The sequence below is a fragment of the Gigantopelta aegis genome, chromosome 7, assembly GCF_016097555.1.
Source record: "Gigantopelta aegis isolate Gae_Host chromosome 7, Gae_host_genome, whole genome shotgun sequence".
In the NCBI taxonomy this organism is placed as follows: Eukaryota; Metazoa; Mollusca; class Gastropoda; order Neomphalida; family Peltospiridae; genus Gigantopelta; species Gigantopelta aegis.
Genome location: NC_054705.1, coordinates 21,550,824 through 21,573,279, shown reverse-complemented (window position 1 = coordinate 21,573,279; position 22,456 = coordinate 21,550,824). Strand labels below are relative to the sequence as shown.

The 22,456-nt window shown below is 37.7% G+C and overlaps 1 protein-coding gene across 2 annotated transcripts; it reads right to left on the bottom strand.

Moving 5' to 3' along the window:
- Window positions 1–13,503: 13,503 nt before the first annotated feature.
- Window positions 13,504–20,474, bottom strand: LOC121377643 (neuromedin-U receptor 2-like). Of its 2 annotated transcripts, none has more exons than XM_041505713.1 (2): window positions 20,329–20,474; window positions 13,504–15,647 (listed from the first exon to the last, which is right to left on the bottom strand). In XM_041505713.1, the coding sequence occupies exon 2, from the start codon at window positions 15,249–15,251 to the stop codon at window positions 14,190–14,192; it is 1,062 nt and encodes a 353-aa protein (XP_041361647.1). In that variant the 5' UTR covers window positions 15,252–15,647; window positions 20,329–20,474; the 3' UTR covers window positions 13,504–14,189. The 2 variants fall into 2 exon arrangements, with proteins under 2 accessions (XP_041361647.1, XP_041361648.1); XM_041505714.1 differs by having other exon boundaries at window positions 20,333–20,474.
- Between the last annotated feature and the right edge of the window lie 1,982 nt (window positions 20,475–22,456).

Sequence of the window (22,456 nt, the reverse complement as noted above, 5' to 3'; positions counted from 1 at the left end):
AATGATTTAAACAGCAATTTAAAGAGAATAAAATGACAAATATATTTACAATCAACGTGTAATGATTTCTAGCAGAATACGCATTTTTGTAGGTTTTACAAAAATGCACAAAAAACTCATTGTGTGCAAGATGTTCCTTAATTCATTTTGTTGAGTATATTTTAAATATGCAAGTAATACTACTAAAGATAACTGTGTTGAAACCAAAATCTATTGATTGATATACTTTAAATTGCACAGATATGCACTGGTGTATCCGGGTAGCCAGGGATTGGGTACAAGAGGACCTTTCCTTCTCAAACATACCTCTTTTTTTCACAATACCAACTTTTATAATGCATGTCGCCCCATAACATGTGTAAAAGCAGTGCCCTCTATCCCCACTCCACCCCCAGTATAAAATCCTGGCTACCCTAATATATATGCGCCGTTAAGGTTTATTGACTAGTTGGATATTGGCATGGATGGGAAGGAAATATTTAATGGCACGCAAGCACATATTTTTATATGTCCTCTCTGTGAGGTATTTCGACACTTGGCTTATAAAATGGAAAAGGAACATTGTCACCAGCATAGTGGCTGCTCCAAGAAAACAGCTACTAGGTATCATTTGTAGGCACTTCCTCATTGACAGGAAAGTACATACCTCAATATTTAATGTAATGTACCAGTCCTGGGCACTGTTTGAAGTAAGACAAAAGCCGATGGGTCCACTAAGGGCAATCAATCATATATCCACTGAACTATGCTGACATGGGTGATATACTGTATGCGTGTACAGGAATGAACTTCTCCACTAGTCTTATTATATATAAATTGCAAATACATTGTGGTAACTGTAGATAAAAAATAAGACACATTTTAATTTGTTCATTGAATAAAGATTGTTGATTAAAAAATTTAATAAATTGATATTATAATAATGATAACAGTGAATGCGATTAAGTACAATGAGATCAGGCGTAAAAAAATATATAAATACAGTTTAATGCATTCGTCGTCAGCATTGATCTGGTGCGTGATTAAGTATAATGTTTGTCTAATGCGCTCGTACAATGATAATCATGTACACACACATATTTAATTTAAACACACTATAGCAGTAACCACTTTGTTATAATGACCAGAGATCCCCCATGATTGGAACATCTGAAATGTTACAATTATTCCAGTTAGTGTAGTAATATCTAGATATTTTAGCCTAGAAAATATGAATGTGCCTACATTTCAACTACTACAATGAACAATATTTATTAGTACTATGCATATTTATGTTATGTCATTTACATAAAGGGGTCGATTCTTCTAACCAATTAGTTATAATATGAACGGACTCTAATTTAAAGAAAAATGCTTGACCTTTATCTACTAATTCATTTTCAACTATATGTCAAATTTTATATAATGTCTATAAAATATACAATGACTAGAAAAGTTAAAATCCTGTGATGATGCCTTCAAAATAATATAAATTAATTTCCCTCTATGCTAAGTAAATTAAAATATTTTATTGCGTATGGTCATAAAACATTTATCATCCTTGGGTCAGCATCCTTATTTTAATTTTTTTATATATAATATTCACATTTCCTACGCAATACAGACATAACTAGTTCATAATTTTTAACTTAGGTTGTTGTGTATGGGAGCCATGTTTTAAAAAAGAAAGAAAGAAAGAAAACAATTTTATATTTAATGACACAATCAACACAACTACAGGTATGTGGTGTCAGACATGTGGTTAATGACCACAAATATATTTTAGAGAGGAAACTATGGGCAACTATTTTTTTTTTATTAGCACCAAGGGATCTTTAATACATGCATCGTCCCACAGGCAGGATAGTACATAGCATGGTCTGTAACACCAGTTGTGAAGCACTGGCTGGAATGAGAAATAGTCCAATGATTCCACTAACAGGGATCGATCCTAGACTGACTGCACATCAGGCCAGCACTTTACTACTGGGCTACGTCCTGCCCCCGGCAAATTAATTTAGTTATATTATTTTTTCTCTAATACACATAGTAATTATTCAAACTAAAATAAGGGAAAATAACTTTCCTTTTTAACTAGTTTCTCGATGTCTCTGTTCAGTTAATATTTTCTCAACTGCGTGTTTCTTCTGTAGAGATAAATGAACTCTGCAATTAAACTATTTACATAACCGACATTTATTCAGCAACTAGTTAACAACACACACATTTTACCACATTCCAGATGTCTAAGAACTAAACACTTCCAGCCCCCCCCCCCCCCCCCCCCCCCCATTGTCTGCAGCCCATCTCAGATTAGCACCAACGGACTGGTCATCGTGTAGCGTAAACAATTAATTCTAGCTACCTGCTATTTCTTTGTAAGCCAAAACATCCAGCCAGAGATAGTTTAAATAAAACACCATCGCTGGATGTAAACACTTAGAGCTAGCATGTGTCATTAGCGTTTCATGCGGTCTGGCACCTAGGATTCAATCTTCTCAGACAGTTTACAGCCCACCACAATCCAGTGTTGTAAGCTAAAGTGTTATGTCTGTCAGCTATGGGTGGTACTACAAAATTCTAGAGAGACAGAATAAGGAAGTGCTGAAAACATGGTTTTGGCTTTTTGTGGAAATGGACATACAAGATAATTCATTTGGGTTCTGATGTATAAAAGCACAAATAAATGACTGATTTGAATGAGATATTGTGAAATGATAGTACACATTTCCATGACACTGACAAGGTAATTAACTAATTTTTGTATAATTCACCACATAATGGGTTCTGACACTTACCCCTCGTTACAACGAGTTGCTTTAAACGTATAAAACGTGTTTTCGCTCGTTAAATACATTTTAAAACATCTTGTAAGATAAATGGTATCTAATGGACACTCATGTATTATTCTCTATGTAGATTAACACACTTAGTGTCTATGTTCACGTGTTCAAACTGGGATCTACGACTGGGATTTAGCTCAATCGGTCGAGAGCTTGCTTGAGGTGCGCACCATCCCACAGACAGGATATCACATACCACGGCCTTTAACACGCCAGTCATGGTGCAATGGCTGTGACGAAAAATAGCCCAATGGGCCCACCAACGGGGATCGATCCCAGGCCGACCGCGCATCAAGCGAATGCTTTACCACTGGGCTACATCCCTTCCCTACAAACATTAGAACGACAACAAACAAGCTTGTTTAAACAGATGCTTATATTCGAAACAAGAACAATTATTTGATATGTAATGTTCGTTATCAATATCAATAAGGATATGACTGGAGGTGACTCGAGCTAGGTGGGGAGCAAATCGTAAAAATTCAGACACAATTCTAATATGACTAAACGTACGTTGTTATCCATATTCGGGCATTTTCGTTTAATTCTGTTAATAATCCACCTGCACTCCTGTAAAAAAAAAGAGAATAAGAACCCATATACGTATGCCCCACCTGCCTCGGTGGCGCAGTGGTTAAGCGATCGGAAATATCGCTAGTAGATACGGGGTTCTCAGCCTAGTGCCGGCTCCCACCGAGAGCGAGTTTTAACGACTCAATCATTGAAGTGGGTAGATGTAAGACCACTGCACTCTCTTCTCTCTCACCAACCACTAACCCACTGTCCTGGACAGATAGCCCAAATACCTCAGGTGTGTGCCCAGGACAGCGTACTTAAACATTAATTGGATGTAAGCACGAAAATAAATTGAAATTAAATAAAATAACGTATGCCCACACTGAGGTGGACGATCCCTTCATTACAGCCCACTGAAACCCAATGGGAAGTAAACAGTGACTATGCATGGCTATTTATATATTATCGGTTATGGTATGTACGCTTTCGTTAAAGTTAAATACAGTTAGAAAAGACTTCCACACAGGCGATATGTACACCGAACATGTGATATTGAGAAGATATAATGTAAATTATTACCTGATATGACACAACGATGCACTTTGGAGTAAGTTATTCGTAATATTCGACTAAAGTTGATTTTGCCAGTAGTCTTATCTACCGTAGTTTCCTCTTTGGGTGTCCGTTCATCTTTGCGCATGCTCAGTAAGTCTTCTAATGAAACCGGGAGTAGAAAGGTCTGTGTCGGTGTAGGGTGGATGAGTGGGCGTTTCTCTGTTTGTTTGTTTATACTTATTTTCGTGTTCATTTCCAATTAAAGTTCAAGCACGCTGTCCTGGACACACACTCCAGCTACCTGGTCTGCAGCTGTGTGTGTGTCTGTGTGTGTGTGTTTAGAGAGAGAGATACAGGAGTGATAGAGAGGGAAAGAGGAGGGGGTGGGGGTGGAGAGAGAGAGAGAGAGAGGGGTGGAGAGAGAGAGGTGGAGAGAGAGGTGGATATATATATACAGGAGGGACAGACCGTTTTTGAAAACCCCCAGGAGTGCTAAAAATCGCACTTCTCAAAATGCTTACGAGGAGGGTTGAAATCACACTCCTCAAAATGCAGAGCAGGGAAAAATCGCACCCCTCAAAATAATCAGAATTACAGGCAACAGACCGAGAGGAATTGCACCCATGAACATGATTAAGTTTGAGGAGTAATGATGTCTAAATTAAATATCTTACGAGTTAATGTTAAATATGAAGGAATGGGCCATTGCAGTCTTACACAAGAAAAAGAAACACCATCAACACAACATTTATCGATTTCTTATGTATTATATGCATGTCATGTTGCATTAAAATTCTGAGTCTCTCCTATCTACATTATCTTTTAATGATGATAATCTGGCGACTATTTATGAATAAAGAATTGAAACTGATTTGTTTGTGCTTATTCTGTTTTATTTAAAACAAGAACAATAATTTTAGTCTTCATCGCAGATTGATATGAGTTCTCCATGGACACAAACCTGCGAAATGAATGTGAATTGACACTGTAACAACTATGGTATTGTTATTAAAAGTTGGGAGGGTTTTAAAGTCTAAAAAACCGCTCACAAAAATAATGTCTGAATGGGGAAGACGACAATCAGTGGAGAACACAATACATTATAAATTAAACCTAACATTTCCTTTTGAAAATATTTTAAATTTTACTTTTATATTATGGTACTAAGGGAGCGGGATCTAGCTGTCAGTTGAGAGCCCGCTTGAGGTGCCACGGTCGCAGGATCGAACCTCCTCCGTGGATGTTTACCATTGGGCTTTTTCCCCAGGCTATGGTATGTACTATCCTGTCTATGGGAAAGTATATATAAAAGATCCCTTGCTTGTAATGGAAAAATATAGCGGGTTTCCTCTGACTATGTGTCACAAAAAAACAAAATATCTGACATTCATTAGCCGATGATTAATACATCAATATGCTCTAGTGGTGTAGTTAAAACGAACTTTAAAACAATCTACAACTAAAAAAACATTTGAAGTTATATAAAGTATTAAAGTCTACTATTGCCTTTTTTCAGTCATGCCACCAAAGACATCAGCTGAAAGAATAGCAGCACACCGAGCAAGAATTTGCAGCGATCCCAACAAGAAACTTGATTATCTCAACAAGGAACAAATAAGAGATAAAAGGAGAAGACTGTGTGTCACGGGGATCCTGATAATACCTGTAACTGAATAAAACACGATTATCCAAATATCTCTCCTAACTGTATATCTATTAGATCTCTCTGTATCGGGCAGTCTATTACCCGAGTGGCTCGGCTCTAGGTATAATCAGAGATAAGATCTTATATAAATATAGTTAATATAGCACCTTTAGTTCACTAGAAAACACAACAAAACACAATACACTTTGGAATCTGTATTAACACTACGCTGATGATGATGATAACTAGTTTAACGTGCCCATATACCACTAGGGTTTCGAACACGCCCATCCGATAAGATCGGTGGCTTGACTCGGGATGGAGACGGGGGGGGGGGGGGGGGGGGTTGAAAATGGGCAGAATTTTGAAAATAGCAATTAGTAAAAAGTTAATAGATTAAAAAAAAAGAAAAAAAAAGGTTACAAGCCAAAAAAAAAAAGAATTGACTGCTCGGCCGAATATTTATATAATTTGGAGCATTTTAGAAGAACAGTCCAAAATTAAATAAGAGAAAGAAGAGAGGATCGGACTATTTAATAATATTAAAAAAAAAAAAAAAAAAGTAATTTGGACATAAAATTTTGAACGCAGATCTAAAAGTTTAAAGTCCGATTGATATGTTCACGCGAGTGGCCTCGTTAAGGCCGTTTGGGTGCACAACTTAAAGGGACGAGATGGGTTGCATCCCGTCAAGAAAACCCCTAGATTGACAGTCGATAGACGTTGAAGGTGTAGTGCTGTGCTGAAATACAGATCTTGAGAAGCCGGATCCGTCTGAACGAGAGAGAGTATCAGACTAGGGTATAGTCCAGTCGTCATGGGTTGGTATAGTGGTGCGGACGGGCCCGACTCCGGAGGATACGAGATGGTATCACTATAAAGCAAGGTAAAGTCTAGAAAAAGAGTAATAGGGGCCGACCCCGCTTCCTATTTTTTCTTAGAGTGGGGCGGTCAATCTTCCAGTGCTGCTAGGACAGGCTCGGACATGTAGAGACTAAACGCGAACAACCGTGGCGTTCTGCAGAATGGCCGTCATACGAGTCGCGAAAAAACCAAGTCGACATTCAGACGGAGAAATGACGTGGAGGCAAGGAATCTCGCTAAATAGGAATCCAACCTGGTGGTGCAGGTTGTCGAAACGAGAAGCGTTCCAGCGTTCAATCAGTTCCAATGGCCGCATACATCTCAGTAGAAAACTTCATTTCGCTGACAAAAACAACGAAATGAAGGACCCCCAAGTCGAGCACACGAAAGCACGTGCAGTGTGCACAGGCGAAACAAACACGTCTTACCGCGTGCAGCTCCAGACTGGATACTAATTGTCCTTATATCTCCTAATGTTTTAACTGATGTTAAATCAATTTCCCGCTCACTCGCGATTTCAACTAATTCGGCCTTACGCGCTCGCTTTATCTCCACTACACTGAGCGTATCCAGCAAATTCTTATCGATGTTTAGATATGACGCACTTATTATTAAATGTTTTTCTAGTGAACAACGTTGCTACTTCTAGTTAATTTGTAAAAATAATTTATAAAGCCCCCATTTATAAACAATACTTTTTAAATATGCATGTCCCGTTTCAGATCGGGGACGAGCACCCCAATTTTTACTCCTGTCACGGGGATCCTATAATACCCGTAATTGAATAAAACACGATTATCCAAATACCTCTCCTAACTGTATATCTATTAGATCTCTCTGTATCGGGCAGTCCAATACCCGAGTGGCTCGGCTCTAGGTATAGCAGAGATATGATCTTATATAATATATATATATATATTTTATATATATATATATATATATATATATATATATATATATATATATATATATATATATATATATATATATATATATATATATATATATATATATATATATATATATATATAGCACGTTTATATTCACTACGTTTAACTAGAAAACACAACAAAACACAATACACTTTGGAATCTGTATTAACACTACGCTGACAAATGTACTTGCCGCAGTAGTTAATTAACAACAACAAATAATAACAACCCAGAACTAATCACTTAATTAGTTAATCACTAGGTGTCTAGTTTACACAATATTCTAATCACTTCACCGTGATACAACACACATACGTGTGATAATTGAGAAACGCTGCCAGGGGAATTTAATGAATAAAGGAATTACAACTCTATTCCTAACTGGTTAATTTTTAATTAACCCTTAAATACTCATTCAGTAACCTTGTAATACAGAATTAATACTGGTATATATCACACTAAAGACAATAACCTACAGTTTACCTAGGTCCTCTAGGATGACTGGCTACGCTTTAATATTTGGGAACAGTGAAGCCTACAGTTTACTTCGTCAGATTACCGGAAACACTGTCTAAATAATATTGGTATAATACAGTATTAAAATATTCAAAGTCACATCAATGACATCAAGGTTATACAACAGAGCAGAAAAATATATTTACCAGTCCAGACGGACAACGTTCCCCGGGAGCCTTCCAATGTTTCTCCCTGATATATCTAAAATCCTATCTATTTATTCAAAAATCTCAGAGACAGCGAATATCGCCTGGGGGCACAACGCGGTACCTCACCTATCATGTGATATTGCCCCAACTCCCAGAGACGGTATTTTTTTCTTAGATGGCCAGACTTACTGTCGCCAGTTCGCTAGAAATACCCCGGTCGTAAACCGCACTATAGGAGGTATTTCGTAATTACTGGCCGCATGGCCTCAACACCTGGTCTTGGAGTGTATTGGGACGCAGCTCTACCACGTCGCGCGGGGTATTACGTAACCAAGCTGCACACGGCCCTCTAAAACAATTAACATCGCCACAGGCGAAAAGATAAGAGCATGTTCCGTCACACTGTGTAAAAAGGCAAATGCATCTGATAAAGAAATTAAAATGCGACGACAAAAAACAAATTACACAACGTGTGAAGCTCTGCAGCCAACGTCAGAGAGACAGACTGAATAATTTGATAAACGAACAGAATGAGGTGCCAGTATACAAATCTGCACAAGCGCTTGGAAAAGCAGTTGCACGAGTTGAAGCCATTCTTCCAAAAAGTCCAAGGAGGCATAAAAGTGTTGTCGACCAGTTGGATACAATTGAAACTTTGATTCCGAAACCTACATCCAGCCACAGATGTTCAAAATTGCCAGATGAAACCATCAGTCTTGTCTGCAGATTTTTCGGGTAAAAGGGATGCTATCATTGATAAATCAAACAAGAAAAAAATTAAAATTCAGAAACGCCACCTGACAATGTCAATTGGTGGAGCGTATTCATGTTTCAAAGAAGATAACCCTGCAGTCATTATTGGGCGTACAACATTTTTTGAACTCCGTTCTATTCACGTGCTTTCAGCAGCTGACATGCAAAAAAAAACCCAGTGCCTTTGTTTATATCACGAGAATATCATTATGATTCTTGACTGTCTGTCCAAGAAGGCCTCTAATGTGTTTCATCCATATTCACAGGATTTCATTGCTCGATGTGTTTGTGATGCAACATCAAAGACATGCATGGATAATGACTGTGAAACATGTTTTGATGGGAAACTATTTATTGAGGCATTTGAATCGAAGGTCACCAAAATAACCCGAGATCATGAAGCTTCATGGTATCAGTGGGTCAATGTTGATCCAAAGTTTGAGAAACAACTTCAGCAGGGTACTGTAGGTGAAGCTATGTTATTGTTGAAGTCGGTTACCAAACTTTCTCATCCATTCCCATGTAAAGAGGGAACAGGCGTCATTCTTTGAGGAAGTAAAACATGTAACTGATCCATCACATGCAGTACTTAAAGTTGATTTCTCAGAGAATTATACCTGTGTGTATGCTGACGAAATCCAGTCTGCTCACTGGCATCAGAGACAAGTTTCATTATTCACATCCGCAGTGTGGACTGTTGGTGGTATGAAATCGTGTGTTTGCCAGCGATAATCTCACACATTTTAAAGAAACTGTTGTTCCATATATTACACTTCTCATTCACAAAGTTTTGAAAGCAAACCCTGATGTAACGACCATCAAATATTTAGTGATGGAGCAGCATCACAGTTCAAAAACAAATTCATATTTAGATTTCTGACGACAATCAAGGCAACACTCGGCATCACAGTGTAATGGATTTTTTTTGCTTCTTTCCATGGTAAAGGTCCCGTTGGTGGGATTGGTGGTATTGTTAAGCGTACTGTTGAATACTGTGTTCGAACCCGCAAAGTGATTGTACAGGATACAAGTTTATTTGTTAAGGCTGCAAAAATGTACAATATCAATACTGAAGTTGAGGAAGTACCACGAAATGACATGGATCAATATGTCAAAAGATCCCCTGTACGAGACTTGTGGAAGTCAGTCAATGCCATCCTCAAGATACAGAGCATTCACTCTTATACAGCCACAGATAAGTCAACCATTTCAATTTATTTTCATGCTTACATCCAATTAAGGTTCAAGCACGCTGTCCTGGGCACACACCTGAGGTATCTGGGCTGTCTGTCCAGGACAGTGGGTTAGTGGTTAGTGAGAGAGAAGAGGGTGTAGTGGTCTTACAACTACCCACTTCAATGATTGAGTCGTTAAAACTCGCTCTCGGTGGGAGCCGGCACCGGGCTGCGAACCCCGTATCTTCTAGCGTTATTTCCGATGGCTTAACCACTGCGCCACCGAGGCAGGTAGGCCATACGTATATGGGTTTCCTATTCTTTTTTACAGGAGTGCAGGTGGATTATTAACAGAATTAAACGAAAATGCCCGAATGTGGATACATTTTTATGATTTGCTCCCCACCTAGCTCGAGTCACCTCCAGCCCTACGCCTTATTGATGTCGATAACGAACATCACATAGTAAATACTTGTTCTTGTTTCGGATATAAGCGTCTGTATAAACAAGGTTTTTTGTTGTCGTTCTAATGTTTGTAGGGACGGGATGTAGCCCAGTGGTAAAGCGTTCGCTTGATGCGCGGTCGGCCTGGGATCGATCCCCGTTGGTGGGTCCATTAGGCTATTTTTCCTCACAGCCAATGCACAACGACTGGCGTGTTAAAGGCCGTGTATGCGCTATACTGTCTGTGGGATTGTGCATATTAAAGGTCCCTTGCTACTAAAGAAAAAATGTAGCGGGCTTCCTCTAAGACTACATGTCAGAATTGCCAAATGTTTGACATCTAATAGCCGATGATTAATAAATCAACATGGGCGGTACAGTGTAAAAAACAACTCGTGGTACCGCTTTAGGTTGTCAGACTCTCCTGTCAAATTCACCTTTCTCAGACATTTTCACAGATACAACAAATATAACACACACACACACACACACACACACACACACACACACACACACACACACACACAGTGGTACGTGGTAATGTTACAAGTGTATATTAACAATGCTACTGAACACTCTTCAAAGTGGACGGACTAAAACTTAAAGTTTGTTTTTGTTTAACGACACCACTAGAGCAATTATATTAATTAATCATCGGCTATCGGGTGTGAAACATTTGGTAATTCTGACACGTAGTTATCTGAGGAAATCCTCTCTATTTTTTCCTAATGCAGCAAGGGATGTGTTATAAATATGCACATTCCGATAGACAGGAAAGCACTGGTTCGAACAAGACAAAAACCAATCAGTTGAATGGTACACCGAGGCGATACGATCTTGCGACGGATACACCTCAAGCGAGCACTCGACCGATTGAGCTAAATCCCAACCCATGTTTAAAGTCGTAGATCCAAGTTTGAACACGTGAAATAGACACTAAGTTGTAAGATAAATGGTATCTAACGGCCACTCATGTATTATTCTATTTCTTACATATCCTAAAAAAAAAAAACCCAGGTTTTAAACAAATTTTCACATCTTTTTCGACTAAAAGTTATTAACAGCCCTTGCACTTACGCGTCACAGACAAATGATTGTCAGGTTAACTATACATCACAGTGTAATCGATTTCGATCGTGCTGTCTTTTCATCGGATGTATGGCATTGGTGAGATGGTCATCACCTAGGAGCAGCCAGTTGTATATCTTGAAATTGTTAACACACGTACATGTATGTGTAAACATGTATGTGTTATCAAAAATAACAAATGAAGAAGGAAGAAATGTTTTATTTAACGACGCTCTCAACACATTGTATTTTACAATTATGTGGCGTCGGACATATGGTTAAGGACCACACATATACTGAGAGAGGAAACCCGCTGTCGCCACTTCATGGGTTACTCTTTTCGATTAGCAGCAAGGAATCTTTTATATGCCCCATCCCACAGACAGGGCAGTACATACCACGGACTTTGATATACCAGTCGTGGGGCACTGGCTAGAACGAGAAATACCCCAAATGGAATAACGAATGGTGTTCTCACCAACGGGTGTGTAAGACAAACCTGTAACATATCTGGATAACGTTAGAATCGATTGATACAAGACTAGGTGCCATTAAAACGGGGAAATACCTTCTAAAAATAGACTAGAGCTCATCTCCATAACCTATACTTCTCAGGGGTTTGTGCGTTTTTAGAATTATTATAAAACACATTTCGTGGCATTGCAAACAGTAGGATGGTAATAAACACTTGAGATATACGAAACATGAACATCATAATCATAAACTATGAGTAGGGTCTGATATAAAATTATCAAAAATGGCTCTAGTAGTGAAAAATACGCCGTAGTGTTTACAAACAAGAGTCTGACACTTTAACGACATCACTGGATATCACATTAACTCAAATTGCTCCAAATCATCGTAGAAGTAGAAAACTCACGAAAATAATAATTACCCAATCACGTATTAACATTTCTTACACACCCGTTGGTGAAAACACCATTCGTTATTTTTGATAACACATATAACATTAACACATTCGTGCGATAACATTTTAAAGACATACGACTGGCTGCTCCGATCCTAGGTGATGACCAGGTCACCAATGAAAAAAACTAAACAAAGCACGGTCGAAGCGACCACTCTGTGGAGTACAAGTTAACGTGGAATTGTCTTGTCTGTGACACACAAGTTAACTATAAGCGCTAGGGCCGTACATAGGTTTTAGATGGAAAAGGCGCTTAAATTTATTTAAAAACTGTTTTCTGAAGATATGTATGGAATAGAATACTACATTCGTGTCCGTTAGATACTATTTATCTTACAACTCGTTGTTTAAAAACGTTTTCAAACAACTTGTTAGATGAACGGTATCTAATTACCGTTCATGTAGTATTCCCTATATATGCGTCTTATTGCCGAGTGATATCATAAATAGCCGCTTAATTCAGGATGTTTTCACCAACAGGTTATTTCTAGTTTTAGACAGTGCATGACGACTGGTATATCAAAGGCCGTGGTATGTGTTATCCTGTCTGTGGAATGGTGCATATAAAAGGTTCCTAGTTACTAATGGAAACATGTAGCGGATTTCTTCTCTAAGAATATATGTCAAAATTACCAAATGTTTGACATCCAATAACGATGATAAATAAATCGATTTGCTCTAGTGGTGTGGTTAAACAAACCAAACTGTTTTACATATTAAATTGTTTCTTGTTTAGAATGTCAGTGTCTGCATATACTGTTTCTAGTTCTTCTAATGTTTGCGAAAGCCCAAACTCGATTTTAACTCTCAGTAATTAAGAAAACAAAAGTTATATACATTTGTATTAGAAAATAATATGAAGTTTGAACTGGTATGAGCCCTCCCCCCACCAAAGGAAAAAACACCACATAAAAACTAAACCCCCCCCCCCAAACAAAAAAACAAAACAAACAAACAACAAAAACAACAAACACAAAATACACCAACTAAAGAGCCCCCCCCCCCCCCCCCCCCCCCAAAAAAAACGGGACCCCCCACACACACACCCACCCCCACACACACCAAACAACAGCAATAACAACAAACAAACAAACAAACATACAAAGAAACAAACATCAACAAACAACAACAAAACATTGAATATAAAGAAGACACTGATACAATAAATATAATGGTACTGTAGACAAATAAGAAAATGTATTCAGTATGTCGAGGGGTTAATGTCAGAACCCTTTATATGATGAATTAGGCAAAAATGAGTTAATCACCTTGTCAGTAGCATGGGAAGATGTACTATCATTTCACAATGTCTCATTCAAATCAGTCATTTATTTATGCTTTTATACATCAGAACCCAAACCAATTATCTTTTATGTCCATTCGCACAAAAGGCCAAAACCATGTTTTCAGCACTACCTTATTCTGTCTCTCTAGAATTTTGTAGTATCACCCATAGCTGACAGACATAACACGTTAGCTCACAACACTGGATTGTGGTGGACCGTAAACTGTGTGAGAAGATTGAATCCTAGGTGCCATACTGCAGGACACGCTAATGACACATGCTAGCTCTAAGTGTTTACATCCAGCGATGGTGTTTTATGTAAACTCTCTGGCTGGGTGTTTTGGCTTACAGAGAAATAACTCTGGCAGAGGGTGGGGTTGTATGTTGAGGTGGGCAGCCCGTGACAAGCGTGTGCGAAACCTTAGTGGTATATGCGCACGTTAAACGATCTCTCGATCTCTCTCTCTCTCTCTCTCTCTCTCTCTCTCTCTCTCTCTCTCTCTCTCTCAGTATGTTACCACAAAATAGAAATCATTATCAGATTAGTTCAAGCCTGGAGCTTACTGAATTAGAGGTTTTCAGTCTACGAGATATAGACCTCATCATCTGAACAACGTGGTTACGAAACTCCGTGTTCAACGCTCCATAGATGATGGGATTCACTGCATCATTTATTATGTACATATGTTGACATATATAATACCCCAAGGGGTATTTGTTCATTAAATCCTCTTTCGTAAAACAAATTATTATTTTAAGCGCCAGCGCTGGAAAGTAACTGATCACGAACATCAATGTAACGAAAAAGCCGATCAGGGTGCTTTTGTCAAACATATTTTGATTCTGTCGCGATAACGAAGGGCTTCTGACATTGATCGAGGCTCTCGGATTATTTGCCCTGTCTGACAGTTGAAAACTGCACTTGTGCCTTCTGACTGCAATCCCTATGGAAGCATACAGTACTATCAGCACCACAGTCAGACCGATGATCAAAAGAGCTGTCACCGTTCTGTATAGAGTGAAAACCGTATTAGTGTCGTGGATGCATTGTGTTCCATTGGGTTTTGTTGCCTCCACACTCTTGACGATATAGACGGAAAGTCTAGGAGAGCCGAAGAGAACCGACACACAGACAGCGACACCTATCGAGATCTCTGCCACCTTTCGAGTCATCTGAGTTTCCATTGGTCGGCAAATCTTTAAATATCTGTCAACGGCTATGATGATGAGGATGAAAATGGTCATCAGAATCAACACTGAATCGAGGAACATCCCAGCCTTGCAGATTGATTCCAATCGAAACGTATAGTAGCGTGTCATCCTTCCTGTTGCTAAGGCCATACACACGACGGTGCTTAGCAAACCAAATACAGACAGACTTGATATTAGAAAATTGTGCGTCGTTGTCTTCATTCTGAATATAAAAACGTAACAGACAAGGACATTCCCCACAATGCTAAACACGCCCAGCACGCCAACGCAGACAATTACCGGAATGAGAATGTGCACAACGTTTTCACTGAATCCCACCATATCAGTACAATTAGCTTTCGGTAGACTGGTGATTCTTATACGGATATACTGTTTTGCGTTAAACATACATGTGCGTGAACGAGTTTGAGATAACCTGGTGGATGTCCACACCACGACGTGTCTAATCAAGACATCCAACTTCAGATTCCTGAAGTGATTCACTTGTAATTATAGCTATTTCACGGGTAAACTTGTAAACTGGTTTACTTTTATTTACGATAAACGTAGAAAACATAGAAAACATCGTTATCAACAAGAGCAAACAGACCCAAATAAAGCAAACACAAAACACCGGAAACCAAGTTCAAACCATCATGGCACAAATTTAATTGTTCTGGATCTTCAGTTATCTCGTCTGTCCTGTCTACCAGTACATTCCTTTCTCGTGTGTCACTGGTGGAGTTGTGTTCATTAGGAGTCGATACCGGTTTGTAGCCGCGTATTCATCCTCAAAGTGATGCACTAAAAGGAATAGAAAAGGGGTGAAATTAAACCAAAATATCAACTTTACTCTGATTGCTTTGCAATCAGAATTGTTAATCACTGTGTATCCGTGTGATGAATTGCGTCATACGTGTTAATCACTGTATATCCATGTGATGAATTGCATCACAAGTGTTAATCACTGTATATCCATGTGATGAATTGCGTCATAAGTGTTAATCACTGTATATCCGTGTGATGAATTGCGTCATAAGTGTTAATCACTGTATGTCCGTGTGATGAATTACGTCATAAGTGTTAATGTATGTATATCCATGTGATGAATTGCGTCATAAGTGTTAATCACTATATATCCATGTGATGAATTGCGTCATAAGTGTTAATCACTGTATATCCATGTGATGAATTGCGTCATAAGTGTTAATCACTGTATATCCATGTGATGAATTGTGTAATAAGTGTTAATCACTGTATATCCGTGTGGTGAATTGCGTCATAAGTGTTAATGTATGTATATCCATGTGATGAATTGCGTCATAAGTGTTAATCACTGTATATCCATGTGATGAATTGCGTCATAAGTGTTAATCACTGTATATCCATGTGATGAATTGTGTAATAAGTGTTAATCACTGTATATACGTGTGGTGAATTGCGACATAAGTGTTAATGTATGTATATCCATGTGATGAATTGCGTCATAAGTGTTAATCACTGTATATCCGTGTGGCGAATTGCGTCATGTGTTAATAGCTGTATATCCGTGTGATGAATTGTGTCATAAGTGTCAATCACTGTATATCCGTGTGATGAATTGCGTCATAAGTGACACTCACTGTATATCCGTGTGATGAATTGCGTCGAGATTGTTACTTATTAGAACACCAAATGCTACTGTTTATGCAGGTTTAGGACGCATGTAAACAAAACATTATGTTGTATTGTTCCAAAATCGTTCCTAAACAAAATAATATTGTTTATAAAATGTACAGATCTTTAAGATTTAAAATGACATGGATGAGAAAATAGACCATTACTTCTTTTATTTAGTACGTTTAAGCACCATGATATTTAGTTGTTATTGATTAGTCAGACGTAATACAGCGTAGAGGCCTAACAGACCATGGGTTACATAGTATCTTCGTGCAGGCCCCACCCCCAACACACAACTCTACGAAATTGTGTTTTAAGAAGCCCTACTATATCCTGAACACGAAACTAAACGCCCCTGTAATCAAACGCTTTATTGGCAATAAAATGTGTGTTTTTTATTAATAATGTGTTATGTATCCTACGCTTTATCGGCTGTAAAGCATTTTATTAATAATGTGTTATGTCTCCTACGCTTTATCGCCAGTAATTTTTTTTATTAATAATGTGTTATGTCTCCTACGCTTTATCGGCAGTAAAATGTTTTATTAATAATGTGTTATGTCTTCTACGCTTTATCGGCAGTAAAATGTTTTATTAATGTGTTATGTCTCCTATGCTTTATCGGCAGTAAAATGTTTTATTAATAATGTGTTATGTCTCCTACGCTTTATCGGCAATAAAATGTTTTATTAATAATGTGTTATGTCTCCTACACTTTATCGGCAGTAAAATGTTTTATTAATAATGTGTTGTCTCCTACGCTTTATTGGCAGTAAAATGTTTTATTAATAATGTGTTATGTCTCCTATGCTTTATCGGCAGTAAAATGTTTTATTAATGTGTTATGTCTCCTACGTTTTATCGGCAATAAAATGTTTTATTAATAATGTGTTATGTCTTTTACGCTTTATTTGCATTAAAATGTTTTATTAATAATGTGTTATGTCTCCTACGCTTTATCGGCAGTAAAATGTTTTATTAATGTGTTATGTCTCCTACGTTGTATCAGCAGTAAAATGTTTTATTAATAACGTGTTATGTCTCTTACGCTTGATTTGCATTAAAATGTTTTATTAATAATGTGTTACGTTTCCTACGCTTTATCGGCAGTAAAATGTTTTATTAATAATGTGTTATGTCTCCTACGCTTTATCGGCAGTAAAATGTTTTATTAATAATGTGTTATGTCTCCTACGTTTTATCGGCAGTAAAATGTTTTATTAATGTGTTATGTCTCGTACGCTTTATCGGCCGTACATTTTTTATTAATAATGTGTTATGTCTCCTACGCTTTATTGGCAGTAAAATGTTTTATTAATAAAGTGTTATGTCTCATACGCTTTATCGGCAGTAAAATGTTTTATTAATGTGTTATGTCTCCTACGCTTTATCGGCAGTAAAATGTTTTAGTAATAATGTGTTATGTCTCCTACGCTATATCGGCAGTAAAATGTTTTAGTAATAATGTGTTATGTCTCCTACGCTTTATCGGCAGTAAAATGTTTTATGAATGTGTTATGTCTCCTACGTTGTATCGGCAGTAAAATATTTTATTAATAATGTGCTATGTCTCCTACGCTATCTCGGCAGTAAAATGTTTTATTAATAATGTGTTATGTCTCCTACGCTTTATCGGCAGTAAAATGTTTTATTAATGTGTTATGTCTCTTACGCTTGATTTGCATTAAAATGTTTTATTAATAATGTGTTATGTCTCCTACGCTTTATCGGCAGTAAAATGTTTTATTAATAAGTGTTATGTCTTTCCTACCGACTACAAAAAATATATTACACAGTTCACAATGTATTACAATATATTTCCTTATTTACGATGGTCATAATAAGCTGTAAATAAGATATAAATCATCCAGAAACGATCCACAGCGCCGCCTGAGTGTGGTGTGTTTGCATAGCTATTTAAAGCAAATACAATGTACTTACTACACCTTACCTGCATATAAAAGTATATTCCCCGATGGTTTGTATATATATATATATATATATATATATATATATATATATATATATATATATATATATATATATATATACGTGTGTGTGTGTGTGTGTGTGTGTGTGTGTGTCTAACTGTGGTGGACTCCATACGTTCGTGGCAATCAGAAAAACCACATATCACGAAACTAATTTGCATAACAATCAGGCGATTCTGATGAAGGTGACTCCCACTACTAGTAACAATTGAATTGAAACTGTTGTGTCATTTATTTTCAAAACAAGATGGATATATGTCTAAGTAGTATGTGTATGCCGCGTGCGAGCGATTTTGTGTGTGCGTGCGTGTGTTGTGTGTTGCGTGTGCGTGCGTTCGTGTCTGTGTGCGTGTATGTGTGTGCGCGCTCGCGCGTTTGTATGTAATTATAGACCGTCCCATCATTCTATAAAAAATTTGGGTTTGTTTTGTAAATATCTTCAGTTTGGTTTGATGTAAGAAGAAAATTAAAAGTGTTTTGGAAATAACACAAAACAAAAACCCCACCAATTTTTGTGTGCAGTTTACAAAAATAAATAGCTTGTAGTCAATTCCTTAGTACGAAAAAAGGCGTTCGCTGTGGAGCGGTCTATATAGAGAATAATACATGAGTGGCCGTTAGATACCATTTATCTCACAACGAGTTGTTTTAAAATGTATCTCACGAGCGAAAGTGAGTTTGATACGTTTTTAAACAACGAGTTGTTTAATAAATGGTATCTAATGGACACAAATGTATTATTCTATTTCTTACATATCCTTATATATTAAGCAAATGTTAACATCTTTTTCGACTAAAAGTTATTTACAGCCGTTGCACTTGTAGTTGACTTACGCGTCACAAACATGATTGCCAGATTAACTATACGTCTCAGTATAATCGATCTCCATCGTACTGGGGTTTTTTTATAAGTTATTTTTTTATAATAATCGGGGAGGGGGAGGGTAATTGGAGAGCGCAAGTAACGACGTCTTGTCTCATCTTGATCTAGCTGTATAACAAATGCGCAAAACGCAATTTCGTGTGTCGTCTGCTAACAACACCGCGAAGGGCGAACCATGGCATTTTGGTATTGGTGAGGATCCGCGTTTTGGAACAAACTTTAGGACATTCTTAAAAGAAGTGGCGACAGCGGGTTTCCTCTCTCAATCTGTGTGGTCCGTAACCATATGTCTGACACCATAATATAACCGTAAATAAAATGTGGTTGGGTGCGTCATTAAATAAAACATTTCTTCCTTTCTTTCTTAAAAAGGAAAAGATAACTCAGGAGAAATATGGCCGAGTCGAAAACATCCGTTTTATCACCCAAAAAAAAATGCTTCAATTATTGGAAATGCAGCCATTTTCCGCAAATAATAGTAAATAACGGCGATCGTGCTTGATTTATTATTATGTACGCGATCGGAGGCACTCTTATATTTACGTCCAACTTTACACGTAACTTACGTTGACGTTCTTTCGTGAATAGCTCTTCAGTTGTAGATTTACGTTTACGTGTAAAACTAGATATACGATTTTTTGTGAATATGGGGCCATGTTAACGAGTCTACCGCTGCCAAATATAGTGGCGCTGCGTGCTATAGTATCGTTTCTCCTTAAAGCGTTTGAGTTTACGTCCTTCTGTTTGCAGTGTTAAACTTGTATATCGAAAATAAAGGCTTTTAAAAAAAAGCAAATAGCTGGGATAATAAATAAAATAACAAACTCGGTGCCAGTTATTATGAAATTTATGTCCCTCCCTAAAGCTCGTGCCAAGTCAAAATTATTTCACTCGGGACATAAATTTGATAATAACTGGTAACTCGTTTATTATCCTCTATACTATATCTTACCTACATGCATACGTTTAGTACATCAGTGTCTCATTCTGTCTCTTTCTGTCTTTCTCTCCCTCTCTCTGCTGGTTGTGAGCTTCGTGTGTTTGTGTCAGCACTATAAACAGAAATCATCACAGTAATTTGCACTACACGAAAGTGACTCTGATTCCCACTACTACTAACAATTGAACAATCCAACTGTTGTGACATTTATTTTCTAAACAAGATGTGTATTGTGTTAGTTATACAGGTGCGGATCCAGGAGGAGGGCACCCCTCCACCGAACATGTCGAAAGAAGAATGTTTAAAAGTTACAGACCCTGGTTTAAAACCCCAGTAACGGATCCAGAAAATCCATTTAGGACGGGGGGGGCGGGGGGGGGGGTAGGGGGGGGGCAATGATATGAGGCGGAATACCAAATCAAAAAGCAGTGTCATGGACGCAGTAGCTATGTACCGTACATTATTCGTGCTGGTAAATAATTACTTATAAGAGTTAGCAAAACCACGTACATACACACACAAACACATGGACATACACACACACACACACACACACACACACACACAGAGAGAGAGAGAGAGAGAGAGAGAGAGAGAGAGAGAGAGAGAGAGAGAGAGAGAGAGAGAGAGAGAGAGAGAGAGATGAGATGAGAGAGAAAAACACAAGAGATGAAAACAAAAGAGATGACCCAATGTTAGGTATATCATAAACACAAGTTTGAAATGAATTGTCTTTATTTGCTGCCCTATAGGTGAATGCCATTCACTCCTAACGTGATGGAGACGGGACGTAGCTCAGTGTTAAAGCGCACGTCGGTCTAGGATCGATCCCCGTCGGTGGGCCCATTTGGGCTATTTCTCGTTCCAGCCAGTGCACCACAACTGGCATATCAAAGGCCGTGGTATGTGATATCCTGTCTGTAGGTTGGTGCATATAAAAGATCCCTTGCTGCTAATGGAAAAATGTAGCAGATTTCATCTCTATGACTTGTGTCAAAATGACCATATGTTTGACATCCATGTGTTTGACATGTGCTCTAGTGGTGTCGTTAAACAAAACAAACTTCTTTTCCAACGTGATTGTCTAATCGTTTTGAACATAATTATGTTCATAGTCGGTCAAATCAATATACTAAATGAAATGGTCATACCGCTTTTCATGTGTCAAGTTTCTTACACGAGTTTGAGGTAGATTTGCCCGTGCCAAGTGTCTTTATGATATATACTGTCGCACATGGCACAAATATTTCTTTTACACGAGGTGAAATTTGAACATTTGGCCCAATTGGGCCACGATGCTTACGGAGAAATCTTCTGCTGATTTTGAACATATTTTACTTACTCCCAAACCACTGTTTCACATACTGACTATTAGGTAGAAACGAAAGTTACTTTATTTTATTTTACGACACCACTAGAGCACATTGATTGATTAAAGGGACATGCCTGAGTTTGCTACATTGTAAAATGTTTCCGACTAATAAAATATTTCTACGATTAAACTTGCATAGTAAACATATTTTCTTGTTCAGAATATCAGTGTCTGTATATTCATTGTGTTTCTGATCGTCTTAATATCTGCAAAACGCCCAAACTGGATTTTGTCTTCAAATAATTTCGTACGTACGAACAAATATATTTTAGGAAATAAAATGAAATTTAACCTAGTACAAATATTAGAACAATCAGAAACACGTTTAATATACAGCCATTAATATATTATGCAGAAAAATATAGTTGATATGTAATTAACAATCGTTAAAAAGTCTCCGTTAGTCGATAACATCTTAAAAATTGTAAATTCAGGAATGTCCCTTTAATCATCGGCTATTGGATGTCAAACATTTAGTCATTTTGAGTCTTAGAGCAAACACCGCTAAATGTTTTAATTAGTAGCAAAGTATATTTTATATGCATCATTCTACATACAAGATAGCACACACCACGGTCCTTGATATGCCAGTAGTAGTGGTTTGGCTGCAACAAGATACGGCCAAAAGGGCGCATCGACGGGGTTCGATCTCAGACAGACTACACATCAGGCGAGTGTTTTATCATCGGGCTACATCCCGTTCAGCTGGATAGAAACTTACAGATGACAGATTTCTTATTTTGTTTCCGAGAACTAGCACAGCACTGC

Bases quoted from the DNA above. Each gene is read 5' to 3' on its own strand.
- LOC121377643 (XM_041505713.1), bottom strand. From the start codon at position 15,251: ATGTTTAACGCAAAACAGTATATCCGTATAAGAATCACCAGTCTACCG.